Here is a 15,953-nt window from a genome sequence, read left to right on the forward strand (position 1 = left end):
ATTTCGATAATATTTTATTATCAGTAGTAATGTGATAGATAATATAAAAGATAATTTGATTTCTATCATTACTTTAAATATTAAAAAAATTTTATAATAAAAATAAATATATTTTTAACTAATATAAAAAATATTTTAAAATAATTATATTAAAAAATATTTAAATAATATAATATATTAATATATTTTAATTTAAATAACGTAAATAATATTTAAATAAATTTTTAATTTTAATAATAAAATATTATCCCACTGATCATACTCGTAAAAATAATTTCCCAATATAAGCTTGTGCACTAATTCTCGCCTCTTCACGGGGTAAAAATCCCCAACAGCAGTTTACACTGTGATTCACTGCACCTGCTCCTGCTCGTCCGAAAAATATCGCTTCTCCTTTTCTTTATTCGTCGTTCAACTAGAAGGAACCTAAAATAAACAAAAATGGACGCGTATCAACAGCCCCACCGGTATATGGGACCGCCGCCGCCGCCTCCACCTCAACAGCCACCACCCACGGCGGATCAGCATCTTCACCATCATTTCCTTTACCAACAGCAGCAGCAACCACCAAGACCGCCAGTCCATCCACATGGCAACCAATGGTACTCCAATCAATTCCACTACCAACATCCTTCATCTCACTCTCCTTCTCCTCCTCCTCCTCCTCCCTCTCAGTGGGTTACCCCTCCCGCTTCTTCTTATCCTCCTCCACCACCTCCTCCGCTTCCTTATCCTGTGCAATACCACAACAACAACTACGCTCTTCCTCCTCGTCCTCCCGCGCCTTCGCAGATCTCTCAGTCTTATCCTCAGCCCAATCAGGTAGTTAACCTCATTGTTTTTTCCTTTTCTCTCTCTCTCTCTCTCTCTCTCTTTTAAAATATCTGGCGATGCGTTTCTTTTACTTTATCAATTAAATCAATGTTGGTAGGATTGGGGCAATCCGAACTGGGGCCATCACCAGCAAAGCTGGGATTACAGCGGTAAGTAGATGTTTTTCCATTGTATAATTTAAAAGTTCGCTATACTGTTATTACTGTGGTCTGGTTTATTGCAATTCAATTCTATTGTCGCGGCGTCATGTAATTTGTGATTGATTTGTCCTTGGACTGATGATAACATATTAGACCTGTCATCGGTTTGCCCCAACTCTATCATGGACTTTCTGAAATTTGTGGAACAATAAATCTCATTGTGATATTTATGGCAGAACATCAGAATTTTAAAAGCAAGTCCATCACTCTATCATGAACTGTAGAAGCTTCTTTGTCTATATTTTGCTACATGTTCATTGAGTTATGAATTAAGAGCTACTTCTAGACCCTTCAAACTGGAAGCTTTGTTGAATATTATACTCCAAGTAGGTTGCACAAGGCAATTTGAACTCTTCACCTCTTGCTTTTACCACTAAGCTTAAACCTTGGGGTGCATCTATACCTTTTAATTAATACACTAAGTAATCAAAATGATGGTTCATGTGCATGCTGCCAAAACAACCTTAATACTTTCATGCTTTCTTGGTGAGTGCTGACAATGGCTTTAAGGGTCTTCAAAATTTAGGAATGTAAGTATGTAAAAAAATTGTCCATTCTGTTTTTTTCACTTGAAATATATATATCTTCACAGAATTTTGGTAAAAGGTGATTCTGATCTCAGTGTTTCTTTCTTTCTTTCTTTCTTTATGTATATTTTATTTGGTTCAGTAATTTTTTTAGTTACCTTTAAATGATTCTTGTAATGGCAGCCCACAGTGGTGCACAAGATTGGGCTGCCAAGGCTAAAGAATGGGCCAATGCAAGGGCTGCAATGGAGAACCAGCATTTCCACTCCCAGTTTACGCTTGTTTCCAGACCAGAAGAACAAAATCATTACCATGATCAGTATCCGCAATCTTCTTATGTAGATACCCAACATCATTCACTTCCTGCATCTGGTTATCAACAGTTTCCAGTTCCAGCTGCATCTTTACAGCAGCCACCAGTTGCTTATCAACTGGAGAATGCATCTATAAGTTCTGCTCCATCTTCATATACTCCTGATGTGCAGTTACCCTATGATGGATCTTCAGCTGTAGAACCAAATGCTGGATTTCCTCATCAAGAAAATTTACATTCCAGTCCATCTGTTCATCAGCAGGAGGTACCTTGTAGTTATTCTTCTGTTACAGGTAATAATACACTGAGCATATTGAACTTGCATGTGAAGCTTGTGCTCAACATTACTTCTATCGACCTCATCTTTTTCTAGTTGACACTATCTTCTTTGTGTTGATACTCACTCATCAATTCAACCTTCTTGGAGCTACTTTTGTGAAAATATTTCGTGATTATAGCATTTTCAACCTCAGTGATTTTAGTGTTTTCTTGTTTCATCTGAACTCTTTCTTTTTGTATTGTGTTTGGACAGGGGCTGGAGAATTAATACTCCCATATCAAGATTTTGCTGTTTTTCATGTTATTTGTTTATTTTGAAAGTAATTGATTAAGCATTCATGCTATTGAGGTGTTCCTTCCCCTAATTTTGTTGGCAATATGAGCATTCTTCGTCAGAGCTTAGTCTTCTGTTTGGATGCTTTATTGTACTTAAAGTCTAAATCCCTATGATAGTAATTTAATGGTTCAAAATGATATTTGTGAACAAGGAGGGAACTGTATGTCACTTAGGTTTTTTTTCTATGCCCGCTTTCTGGCTTATTGAGTTATGCTCTTGGTTCTTTGAAAGATATATGATTGTCTAAGTAATATGGAACTTTATTAGATAGAAAATATGGTGCAAGATATTGGGAAAATAGAAAAAAATATGGGTGCCGATTTCTAGGAACCTTGAAATTGAAAGGATATACTAGTAGAGAACGATTTCTTGCCTCTTTGAAAAAAAAATTAGATGAAGTTCAAACTCTGAATGATTGAAGCTAAAGAGAATAATCACAGGTCTTTTGATTCATAAAAACTTCCACCCCATAAAATGTATTATTTTTCTTCTTCTACATTCTTTTTCTAGTTCTTTTATATACTTGGTTTGTTTATCTCCTAATCAAAATTAGTTCCTTCTATTAGTTAAAATCTTATTGAAACATAGGGGTAGATTATTTGGTTTATAATTATGTGATTTAGAATACTATAACATTTAAAATTGGCATATTGTTCTGCAGGTTCAATCCCCCATGTGGATTTATGTTTTCAACAAAATATAATGATGTGAAAAAGATTCACAAAATGGGATCTAATTTTATTTCATCATTATAAGAACACCCATCAGATGCCTGGATTCTATGGCATATCAAGCGAATTATAATTATAATACATAACAAACCAGGATTTAAAAGTCATTTCATATTGTTCTGCTGTAAAATAGGGATAGAGACTAGTAGCTTATAATAAAGAAAAATTGGGTATATTGCATAGGAAAAAGAGTTTCTTATCCTTATGTGTATATTGAATTTCAGGACCTAAAATTTTATGAACCTAAATTTTTTCTGAAGTTTTGTGCTTTTCATCACACCTAGCAAATTGCTAATGGAACTGAATTCTATTGCTTATGATGTTTTGTAACTTTGTTTTATATTTTCTTTCCTGCTTTTTGACTTTTTGCACAATGGCAGTTAAAGAAGAGCCTGCAGATCAAAAGGAACACTTGCATAGATCATTTCCTATGCCCATATCCTCTGCTCAGGAAGGGCAGCCCTTTGCTTTTGGGAATCAAGCAGCTGATCCAATGGTGGATCTTAGTGATCAACCATTAGATTTTGCGTGTAGATTTAACCATGATCGTGATATTCATTTGCAGTCTAGTTATGCTGCTCATCATGACTCAGTAGGAACACTAAGAGGTGCTGACCCTGTTGCAGCCCTGGCTTCTGTTAATTCATGGACTTCTCCAGTTGCATCTGGTGTAGGTTTTCCTCCAATTCCACCTGCTTATCAGTCAGGGCCACAGGTGATGATTCTGATTTTGTGAGTACTCCTTTGACATATGTCAATTGTTGGGATTACACTTACATGAATATGCTTTATTTTTCAGCATGATCCTTCCTTGACCATATCTGCAGTTCCTGGGCCTGTTGCACCTCAATTTGGAAGGTTTCCTGGTCCAGGATTCCAGCCAGCAATTCCATCTACCAGTGCTTTTGGCCTTGGTGCAGGAGCTGCACTTCATCCTTCAACAGCTTTCCCAGTGGATGCGTATGCGGTTTCTAGTGTTTCTGAACGCCCTAAAAAGGTTATTACTCCTTTACACTGGTTGAATTTAAATATCTTCATAATCATTCTTGATTGCGCATCAACATATGAGCTACCCATGTAATTTTTACTAGGCTTCTGTGCCTAACTGGCTTAAAGAGGAAATAATTAAGAATAAAGCTGCCATCACAAAGTCATCTATCGAGAATCCAAAAGAGGAATCAGAATCCATCGATGATGAATCTGCTCATAGACCATCTGGGAAAGGTGATCAGGCAGATAGCAAAAGCCTTGATTCTTCTAAATCAACAGAAGAGGATGACGATGAGGTTTTAACTCTTTATCTGTTAATCCTGCAGATGAGTTAGTTTTCTTTCAATGGGTTATTATTATTGTGAAATAGTTATTTGCATCAATGTAATTTGTCTTTGGAATTTGAACTGTTTTCTCCATGCAGGATTATGTGGAAGCAGCAAGAACTGCAGCAATTAACCAGGAAATTAAACGCATCCTTACTGAAGTTCTTTTAAAGGTTAAGTTGCCTGAAGACTTATGTTTTTCTAATATAATGTCTCACTTTCATAGTTATAATTGTTATGTTTTCAACAGGTTACTGATGAGCTCTTTGATGAAATTGCAACTAAAGTTCTTATGGAAAATGATTTGACAGTTGAAGGTGAATTCTCAGCGTGAGCTTTGAAGTCAGCTAACTTCTTGTTGTATTCCAAAAATTTTTCTTGTGATGTAAGTTTTTTTTTGTTCCAGTCAATCACAACAATATATCAAATCATAAAGTCTCACAACCTCCTCCAGCTGTTCCAACTCCTAAGGCATCTGCGAAGGTTCTAGTTTCAGTTAAAGCCAGGGAACCGGAGACTGAAGAAGCCAGTGAAAATACTGGTTCCAGCTCCCCTGGAGATGTTTTAGGTCTTGCAAATTATGCCTCTGATGATGATGATGCTGGAGATGCTGAAATTCACAGCATGCCAAAGTCTAAAAATAACGATGTTCATCAGTCAAGCATAGATAAGCTTCCAGAAGAGGTACATAATACAGCTGAAGATAATTCACCTGTGGGACTTGAGGTGCATAATCGAGGCCAGAGAAACTTGGAGTTTGATCCCAGAAAAAGTAATGCATCTACATCCAAAAATAATAACAGTGGTGCAAGAGAGATAGATAATGAAAATAGTGTTGATAGCAAAAAATTGCTGGATGGAAATAATGGTTCTGGGTTGAATATGACATCAAGAGAAAAGATTGGAATGAAAACGAAGCCTCAACTACCTGGTGCAGATTTTGGTTCAAAAGAGTTAATGAATGATAATTCTCAACATACTGAAAACAGATTGAGATCAGTTGAAAATGATCGGCCTGATAGTAAAAAGAGTTCTAGAAAAGATAGAGGTAAGGAAATAGAGACTGGTGGTAGTGCAGGTGAGAAGGGAGATGAAAATCGTAGGAGGGAGGATGAAAGACATATAAGAAAGGAAAAGACAGATGATCGGAATGGTTCAAGAGATAAAAGGAAAGATTACAATGTCAGGCCTGAGGAAAAAACTAAGGAATCCAAGTCAAGAAAAAGATCCACTGACGTTGATGTCAAGGAGAATAGAAGAGATTTAGAGAAACAACATAGATCTAGTACCAAAGAAGTTATTGATAAAGAATGTAAATGGTCAAAGGAGGAGAATTCATCTAGAAATAAACTTACTAGTGACTCAAGCAAATGTAAGAGAAGGGGCTCCTCTTCAGTTAGCAGTAAGGGTAGAAACAGCAATGACAGCTCAGTTGGCCAGGCCAATGAGTCAAGTGATGATACATCACATGACTCTAAAAGGTTTGCTATTGAGATTTTTATCTATTTTTCCCCCTTGTACTGTGTATAGAATCTTAAATTCTGTTATATATTGCAGGAAGCCACATTCAAGAAAACGTAATTTGTCTCCATCGCCTGACAGGCCTAGGAGAAGGTAAATTTTTATTAGATTTTTGTTGCTTCTATCCTTGTTACTATTCGTATGTGTCTTCAAAGGTTGAAAACCATAGTTTATAATATGTGATGAGTGCTCAACATTGGAATTCTAGTTCACCAAGCAGGTTGAGGTATTTATGTTTTTTGGACAGAGTGCAACCATTTGAATCACTGAGTGGCAGTAGTTTAAATCCACTTTGTGCAATATCCCAACTTGGGATCTTTTTAGTTAATATGATAATTGGACAGTGAAGGACAATGATTTTAGTTGTGTCAGGTTCTTTTGTTTTGTTTTTTCAGTGCATGCTGCTGTGAGCATGATTTAATCAATAGTTATTGCTGACATGTGAATTAGATAGATGCTTGATACATGTTTAGTTAATTTTTCTCCTGTCATCTCCCTTCTCGATATCTTTTTGTAGTTTTCATCTGTTGGTTGGAATTTGATTTAAGTTGCATCTGGTGTGGTTCAAGACTTCTTATTAAATCCATGTAAGCAACATGAGGTTCCCGTCTTGCATTAGAAATTGTTTGATAAATTAATGACATTGAGTTTGTGAACTGAATTTTGATTCTTGTGGTAGGAATCTTTGTTTATTGCAATTATAAATTTTTTGTTTTATTCTGTCATTAAGCTTATTTAGGTATCGTCTAATTGACTGCATTTTAAGGTAATCTTATTTTACATTAAGCTTTTATAGTTATTGACTAGTTGACTCCATTCTCAGGTAAATTGTATTTCATTATTAAGGTTATTTATGTATTTGACTACTGGACTGCACTTTTAGGATGTGTTTGGTTTTGGGAATCTTTTATTATCAAAAGTAAAATATTACTATAAAGATAAATTAATAATGTGTTTGGATATATTGTTATATATAAATAATTATTCTATTTGGTTAGTACTAATAAAAAAAATATTGAGATATTAATTTACTTATATGTCCTTGATATGTTTAATTAAATTTATTAAGTAGGGGTAAAATTGTAACAAAATTAAGATTATCTTAGTAGTATTTTAATAACTAAAGAGAATATGATAATTATATTACCTCTTATATTACTTGCACGTTAAATTGGTAATAAAAAATTACTGTAATATTTTATTGTTGATATTAACTTGGTTTATTAAGTAATAAATGGTAAGTTATTATACTCTTTTATTACTTGACAAACTAGACAAGACAATGTCAGCAAAAACTTTGGGTGGATATTTAGTTTAGGGTTGCATTTGTTTGTTTTTTTAATAATTTCAATTGAAGTAAATAAACCTTAATGTGTGTGTCTGAAATGTTATTTTGTTGTCTTTTATATTGTCCTGCTTATGACCAAACATTAGTATTTTTGTATGACAAAGCAAAAGCATCTGAAAATCAACATTTTAGTACACATGTTCTCATAAAAGTTGTGTACATATTTTTAGTATTTTATATTGTACAAACATTTACAAACCAATAAATTATCATATTCTAAACCAAACTTGTTTGTGAATGACAGCACAATGATTCTGTGATGTTGTCCAAGTATGTCATGTAATGTTATGTGTGTTTTTATAAACACTAATGTGTATGTGATAAGTTGATGTTTAAGCAAAACAGTAATGTCATGTAGATATAGTACTTGAGAAGTTGGATATATTACTTAGATTTATAGCATTATTTTATAGTTTAATTTCATAAGCCAAGAAAATGGATTGGTAATTTGGTTCAAAGAAATATAAAGAGAAAAAGTTTATGCTATGTTGGACAAGATATGTAAATTGATGAATCGCTCGTGGAATTTTTTAAGAGTTCTTATAGATACAACCATTAAGACATTCTATTTTATATTAAAGCTAAAAAAGTCCAAGTTTTTTATATTTTGGATTCAGGTAAAAAAAAATTATACGGTCATTATTAGGATGCATTGAGATGCCCCTTTTTTTTTCCCCTAAAAAATTACCTTTGTTGATGGTCTTTGATGAGTTGGATCCTGTGTCATTAATGTCAGATAAGAAATGGCACACTGGATATTAAGTTTTGACTCTAGAAGGCTAAGCATATCTCATGAACTATATATATTGAACTTACCGAATCAGAATAATGGATGTTTTCATTTTTAGACAAGTTATGCGGTCACCACATAGCAGGCCATCTCAGCGCAGGCATTCTCCTTATTCTTCTCTTGAGACAACCAGGTATGTCACTACATTGTATTAAAAGATTAAGATTATGTTAATCATAAGACATACACAACCATCATTATAACAGTATGCAGCTCAGGTGAAAGAAGCAGGATGCCAAATATATGACTTGTATTTTTTTTCTTGACAGACTTTCAATTTTGCTTGGTTCATTAATTCTTGTTTTGGCAGGAGAAGAAGGTCAAGGTCCACATCACCTGTGAGGAGGCAGAGATGATTAGAGGTTATATTTTTAGTGTTGATCTGATCTCTGAAGCACAGAGAATTCTTGTCAGGTGTACCTGAAGATTCGATGTACCTGAAACCGGAGATTTGGCTAATACATCTATTTCATGCTCAATGAGTCCAATGAGAAATGAATGCATTATTAAGGAAGTTTAAGTCCCGTATAATTTGGATGGTTCTCTAGATGATAATGCATATATGCTTGTATTATTTCTTGCTGAGTTTTAATAGAGATTTGTATCTCAGTTTTTGGCTTAAGCTTGGCACATTTTTTTAGGTTAACCTGTATTTCAGTAGCAAATGTATAGTTCTTGATATAAAGCTAGTCCAGCATTTTAGTGTAAAGATGTGAATCATAACAGCAGATTCTCCGATGTTTCTCCGTATCCGTAGATTTGCTGCTGGCTGGCCAATTCTGCGCAGAATAACACTAGGAGTGCTGGTTCAAAACCTTTCTCATATTGAAAGGTATTCATTGCCTAATCGTGTGATAATCTTTCAATGCTGTAGCTGTTTTAATCATGGGTCTACTGATATCAGATTAGCTTGGAGCCTTTCTATTTTTTTTTTTTTAATTGGTAGAAGCAAAGATGTATGGGTGGATCCTATTTGAATTGGTTAGGTTCGAATTCATGGATTGGTTTGAATGAGTTTATCTTGAGTTGGATCTCTAATTTGATAGTTCGGATAAAGATTTGTTTGTTATTCATCTAATAATATTGTTTATTCTATCAATGATATCGTTCACTTTTATATTGAGACTTGTCACTTGGTTGCCATACTTTGAGTGATATTATATATCAGTCTAAATCGAGTTTGGGTTTAAGTTTAAGATTTGAATTCAAATTGGGTATTATAGATTTGATTTGAGTTTGAGTGATTTTTAAACTTGGTTTGATTGATTTCATTTGAACTAAGATATTTTGTTAAAAAAAAAAATTGAAAAGGAATTTATAATATATATTAATTTATATACTAAATGTGATGTATCACCATATGGAAGGATTGGTTTTGAAATAATGATACTAATAAGATGCCATTGGGGAGGTTATGCCCATTGCAATTTTTTTTAAATAAAGCTTTGTAAATATATTATTTTTTATATAGAAATTTCTTACAATGAGAAGTATTGTCATTTCACCTGGTTATATTCGGAAATATATGTAATTTCCTAGTGTTAATCATGCCATGCCATCTATGATAATAATAACGGTATTTTTTCATTTTAATTAAAAAACTTGATGCCAATACCAGTATTTTTCAACTGAAAAATGTAGAATGTAGAGGTGATGTGTCGATGACGCCAAACCTCACATGTCTTTAATGGTTTTTCCCCGTCTTGGTGGTGCCAATCTGCCAGCCGCTCTTTTTTTTCTACTTTTTTTCAGTTGAAGTTCCACTCTTTCTTGTTCACGCCAAACCCAATTCTACTTTTACTAAAGTACAAACGAATCCAATTTATTCCATTCCTATTAACTTGACTTAACAAAAATGAAGGTGCAGTTCCTTTCTGCGTTTCTCTTCTTGTCTTCTGTCTATGTCTAATTAATGAAATTGTTTTCTTTTGATTTACAGGTGTTGCAAGTGGGAGTGTTGTCAATATGGCTATCTGGGCTCCTCTTCATTGCTCTCAACTTTTATGCTACTCGTAACTTAACTATCTTCAACAGTGATCGAATTAACCATAACCACTTTAATCACAGCGGTCCGAAAATTGCAATATTCACTGCTCCTGCCCCCTTTATAGGTTCTATTGGATCCAGTCAGAGTTTAGCTATGCGGTCTTGGCTTGGTCTGTCACCGCAAATAACTGTTCTTCTCTTCACCCAACACCCTTCTGCGGTTGCTTTTGCTAGGGATTTTGGTTCCCGACTAATGGTTGAACCCAATATTGATTTCACGTAAGCATACCAGCTTTTTAACCGTTCTTTTATTGTTTTGCATTTTTTGTGATTTGACTGCGCCTAGTTGAATATATTGGTTATCATTATTAAATGTACTATGAATTGAATTTCCCTATTTGAAATGTTATCCATTTTGGCAATTGTAAACTTGTTGATGCTCAGTGTTATAGATGTTAGCTATTTCTTGTTTCTTTCACAAGGAACGTCTATTTATTCATTAGCCTCTTGCTTTTCTAGGTTCCTTGGCACTCCATTCTTTCACTCGATGATGGCTAGAGCATGGGCATTTACCTCTGACATATATGTTTTGATAGATCCTGATACTATTCTCCTGCCTGACTTCATTTTTATGCTGAATCGTGCTTACAAGATTAACAGGGATTGGCTCCTTGTTGCTTCATCACACAATGTTTCCCGTTTTCCATTCTACTTGAGTGATGATGGAAAACAATGGCTAACTAAGGATGGGAGAAGGGTTAGAACCCATGAGGTATGAAGGAATATACTCCAGATTGAAAGCTGATGACCTATTGGTGAGAAATCAAGTGACATCATTTTATTTTTCATCAGTTTCAGGAGATTCTTGATCAGAGTCAGCAGGGGAATCTTTGTGAAGGGAAAATGCTAATGGCATGGAACAGTGGGGAGCTACCCTTAAACAATGGAGTCTTCCCTCCTTTCTTGTTTGGGAAGGGGACTCACAACCCCTGGGTCATTAGTGAGGCCTTGTTGTGTGAATTAAGATTTGTGTTTGATGCTAGTTTGACTGTCTCAAGTTTTTCTTTGAATGATCCTGTGCATTGGTCTAATCAGTTTGGCAGAGTATCCCATGTTACTGATGCAGAAAAGAGAAACTGGGAATATGTTGGCAATTCTCATCTTGGAGCGCTATATGGATCGTCTTCCTTTCATGAAATTAATTCTTCTTGTTTGGCAAAAGTTATGAATTGCTACGGGAAATATAATTTTGTCAATATGGCAAAAAATACCGTTTTTCCAGTTATACATGAGAGGCCATTCACCTGGAAGGAAAAATTCTTCCATTCTTCAAGTTTAAAGAAAACTATGGCTTGTGTTGATGATACTGAAGCATCCAACAGAAGATTAGACTGCTCCCTCACAGATCAGTTAAAGACCTCTGCTCCATTAGATTATCCATTTCCATTAGAGTCACTTCTTTCAGTCGTTGCAGACAAGAATAGGACAGTTGTGCTTGCAGTTGCTGGATATAGCTACAAGGATATGCTGATGAGTTGGGTATGCAGATTACGCCTCCTCAGAGTCACTAATTTTGTGGTTTGTGCACTAGACCATGAAACCTATCAGTTTTCAATCTTGCAGGTAATAACTTCTATGGTCATTATAAGTGGCTGAAAAAATATTGTGTGAACACATGCATGGACAATACAATACAAAAAAAAAGAGGAAAGTGGCTTACTTCTGTTAAACCAAGGTTTTAGTAATTAACAGCATAAGAAAGGCACTTTCACTAAAATTATAGGAAATACAAGCAGATCAGATCCATTGTGGAATTGGGGGGCCAGTAGTTGACACCTTATGGGAAGATTTTAAACATCTTGAAGCTGTTATAATTTGGATTATTCTCCTTAATGGCTTTATACATCTGACTGTCAGTAAAATCTAAGGTTTTGGTGAAAAACGGTTGATATCACAAGTGTAAATCATCTGAATTGAAGTGCCCCTTCTATGTGCTCTGTGATATATAATAGCATTTGAAATTTTCATTGTTTTGTTTTCCCTCTGACCTTGTTGGAGGTGTTTATCAAGACTTTGGTTGATTCTATTTTGTGCTAGGGCCTGCCTGTTTTCAATGATCCATCAGCTCCAAGTAATATCAGCTTTAATGATTGCCACTTTGGAACAAAATGCTTTCAGAGGGTTACCAAAGTGAAGTCCAGAATAGTTTTGCAGATACTGAAGCTAGGATACAATGTGCTTTTGAGTGATGTGGATGTGTATTGGTTCAGAAATCCATTGCCGTTGCTTTACTCTTTTGGTCTCTCTGTTCTTGCGGCACAGTCAGATGAGCACAACAGAACAGGTTACTTCCCACTCTTGGCACAATTAAAATTATTAATCATTGGTGGCATGGTTTTTAAGTATGGCTTGTATAGGTACAGTGAAGGGATTTGATTAACAGGATATTTTATTGGATTATTATGCAATTTACTTCTTTATAACTTCTGTTCTTTCTCTATGTATGGTGTAAAAAAGTAGTGTTGCTGGTTGCGTAAAATAATCACTGGCATTTTGTTTCTCCTCCATCAATATGACTCTGGTGATGACATAGTGGTAAACTGTGAACCTTCTGGACTGGACGATGAATAAATAAACTCACAAAGCCTGTCTGCTGCTGTTCTATTTTCAGGACCTATAAACCTGCCAAGACGCCTGAACTCTGGCTTCTACTTTGCTCGTTCTAATAATTTAACAATTGCTGCTATGGAAAAAGTGGTGAAGCATGCTGCGACTTCTGGCCTATCTGAGCAGCCAAGCTTCTACGACACTTTATGCGGCGAAGGTGGGTCCAATCGTGTGGGTGATAATAAATGTGTGGAGCCTGAAACGAACTTAACAGTTCATTTCTTGGACAGAAAACTTTTCCCAAATGGGGCTTACTTAGACTTGTGGCTGAAGAAAAATGTGAAAGGAGCCTGTGCAAAGATAGGTTGTCTTGTTCTTCACAATAATTGGATCAGTGGGAGGTTAAAAAAATTGGAACGTCAGGTCTTGTCAGGCCTATGGGAGTATGACATTACCACAAGGATGTGTATACAGAGCTGGCACAAAACCAAGTTGATGAGTTAAATTTGACACTTGGTGATTTTTCTTATTCTTATCTGATGCTACCTTTGGTAACACCGTGGGAGCAAGGAGATGTAGATACTTTTCTTTTATATTTCCTTCAATGCTGGGCCTTGGATTCATCACTACTATTGTGAGAAAATATTAAATTACGGAAAGCCGGCCAAGGGAAACAAAGGTATAACCAACCCACACAATGTACCGAGAATTTTGAAATACTTACAAGCTATGATGTTTCCACTTCCCCTGCAAGAAGACTCTAATGAAATTTTTGGGTCAGACAGCTACTGATTGCCAGCAATGCTGCAGCTTTGTGGTCAATTGTTGGGGCGAGGCAGGCAAAAGGATGTCAGTTCCAGAAGAAATAAAGAATTTAGAGGAGCTCCCGTATCTCTGGACACCACCTCACTATCAAAGGATATTTCTGTGAGGATAGTTCATGCTGGTGGGCGAGAAGAGCTGTACCAAAATGAAGTTTCTGTTTCTCAATTGATGGAAAAATATCCTGGGATGTGTGTCGCTCGACCTGAAGTTTTCAAAAAACCCCATGAATCCCTTTTGTGGCCCGAAGAAAACCTATTGCCTGGTCAGAAATATTATATGATTCCAACTTCTACAGCAAAGAAACTGAAGCGAAGATACCACAGTAAGGTTAGATTCAAAGCACCTGCGGAAGGCATAGATATGTCAGATGCAAGGATCACTTGGGATACAAAGAGAGATAATATGCATGAACCTGCTCGATCTGCAAAAGAATTTTATATTGCCAAGGGCAGAGGGTCAGGACAGTCAAAGAGAAGAGGTGGAAAAGGAAAGAAGCCTTTTATACCACCCCTTCCAAAAGGAAGAATTGGCCTTGGATCCAGTTGGGAGCCAAGTTTAACCTCTGTACAAGAAGTTTCTCCATGACGCTGTTCATGACGGCTCAAACCTCTTATGTTTTCTGTTATATTGTCTTTAAAAGCAGTTGAATTCTTAACGTTTTGACGTTTCTTTTTTGAACTATCTTCCTTGATTATATTTAGTTTTATATATTGTGGCTTATAAATATTAGAATTCTTCTGTTTCCCCATGATCTTTAACCAAATGAATATCTAAATCATCAGTTTCCCATGAAACTCCATGGCTCTGCACTCCAGAATACACAGTCTGTTTTTTCAGTCTCCATTGGAAGCTCAAATCTTTAACTTCAGCGAAAATTCCAATAAATCAAATTACTCAGTTTCAGTAAGAAGCAGTTTTCAACAGTTCATATTGAACCAAAGAACTTGAAATCTCTTAACATTGAAAGAGTACAAAATTCTCATACCCAAGCTCAACAGGAAAACAAAATCCTGTTTTCTCTATCCCTTAGCAGGAGCCAGTTTTGGTATAATCCCAGATTCCAAATTATGTAATATATATGACATAACCTTGGTCAAGATCCATGTATAAATCATCTCATATATATATATATATATATATATATATATGACCACAATATCTACAATCTCTGACAATCCAAATTTAAAGGGCATAAACTAATCTGGGCTGAAAGAAACTCATGTCTTTAATTTGGACAGTGTGATGCCTCTTCAAGAGCTTCCACACTCAAGCACAAATTGCAAAAAGATTTACTTTTATTGAACCCCATATGAGATCAGTAACTGAAAATTCATATGCTCAAGGTATCAGACACATTTTTTCTCATTCTGTAGTTTGTGCAGTTCAATCTAAAGAACGGCATGCATAGCAAAATTGTCTCTCAATGTATTCCCATATGCCACACCCAGAAAGAATTCTTGCCATCAACTCCCCTTTTGTTCCGTTAGAGTTCGGAGATATAAAAGTTAATCAGCATAAAACAATTAAACTTGTCTTGTATACTTAGTAATTTAAAGGGACAACTACCCCTTACATTTTTTTGCAATCTCCTGTCTAGTTTATGGATTCTTTTCTGCCCCAAACAAAATACTAATAAACAAATACTATCTTGATGTTCTGATATGAACTTGAATCAACCAGAAGGAACAAACATGACATCACCTATTAATGATCAAGAGGTTGATCAAAATGCATAGCTCAGTAAACCAGACGATGTCGTTCTATAGCTATAAATATTATATTGTCATTTGCATTGCGTTTTGGATTTTATTTGAATTAGTTTTAATTTGGTTTTAAATAAATTATTGCTATAGAATAGAAAAGTAGCTGATGTGGCTATATCCAGCTATGAGTTGATATGAGCTATTAATTAGTTTTGTGGAAGAATCCCTTTAAAAGTGCATATAACCATTTGGAGACAAAAGGAAAAATAAAAATATTGTTCATTGTCTTCCTTATTGGTTCTTTGTAATCTCTACTTTCTTTCTCTAGATTTTTTTTGGTTTTTGTTGTTCTTGTGTGAATTCATATAAGTGTTTATCAAGTGGTATCAAAGCAGTGATCTGAAATATGGTTGATGGTACCCGAAGTCAGGAGCTTTGCCAAGAATTAGCACAGTTGGTACAGGAATCGGAGCTTCGCCAACAACAATTGTTGAAAGATTCCATTGATGAGATCAAAAACTTGATCGGTGAGTTAAGTGTGTAATAGTCTGAGATTGTCACTAAGCAACAAATGATAGAGATGATAGGGGAGGGAACCTCTTCAGAAGAAGTTCAGAAGTTGACGTGGGGTGGATC

At 35.3% G+C, this 15,953-nt stretch overlaps 2 protein-coding genes across 4 annotated transcripts; both read left to right on the forward strand.

The window, feature by feature from the left end:
* The first annotated feature begins 309 nt into the window (after positions 1–309).
* On the forward strand, positions 310–9,252 carry LOC123215993. The gene is made up of 12 exons (XM_044636327.1): positions 310–822; positions 932–983; positions 1,745–2,167; positions 3,602–3,936; positions 4,021–4,218; positions 4,313–4,507; positions 4,636–4,710; positions 4,788–4,854; positions 4,944–6,018; positions 6,095–6,151; positions 8,255–8,329; positions 8,507–9,252. The coding sequence occupies exons 1-12, from the start codon at positions 442–444 to the stop codon at positions 8,550–8,552; spliced, it is 2,979 nt and encodes a 992-aa protein (XP_044492262.1). The 5' UTR covers positions 310–441; the 3' UTR covers positions 8,553–9,252.
* Positions 9,253–9,901: 649 nt separating this feature from the next.
* LOC123215994 (beta-arabinofuranosyltransferase RAY1) lies at positions 9,902–14,362 on the forward strand. 3 transcript variants are annotated; one of them, XM_044636329.1, is made up of 6 exons: positions 9,902–10,057; positions 10,136–10,461; positions 10,702–10,954; positions 11,041–11,805; positions 12,280–12,526; positions 12,854–14,362. In XM_044636329.1, the coding sequence occupies exons 1-6, from the start codon at positions 10,052–10,054 to the stop codon at positions 13,291–13,293; spliced, it is 2,037 nt and encodes a 678-aa protein (XP_044492264.1). In that variant the 5' UTR covers positions 9,902–10,051; the 3' UTR covers positions 13,294–14,362. The 3 variants fall into 3 exon arrangements, with proteins under 3 accessions (XP_044492264.1, XP_044492266.1, XP_044492263.1); XM_044636331.1 differs by having other exon boundaries at positions 10,843–10,954; positions 11,035–11,805; XM_044636328.1 differs by having other exon boundaries at positions 9,903–10,057; positions 11,035–11,805.
* The last annotated feature ends 1,591 nt before the right edge of the window (positions 14,363–15,953 follow it).

Source organism: Mangifera indica, chromosome 5 (assembly GCF_011075055.1).
Source record: "Mangifera indica cultivar Alphonso chromosome 5, CATAS_Mindica_2.1, whole genome shotgun sequence".
Classification (NCBI taxonomy): domain Eukaryota; kingdom Viridiplantae; phylum Streptophyta; class Magnoliopsida; order Sapindales; family Anacardiaceae; genus Mangifera; species Mangifera indica.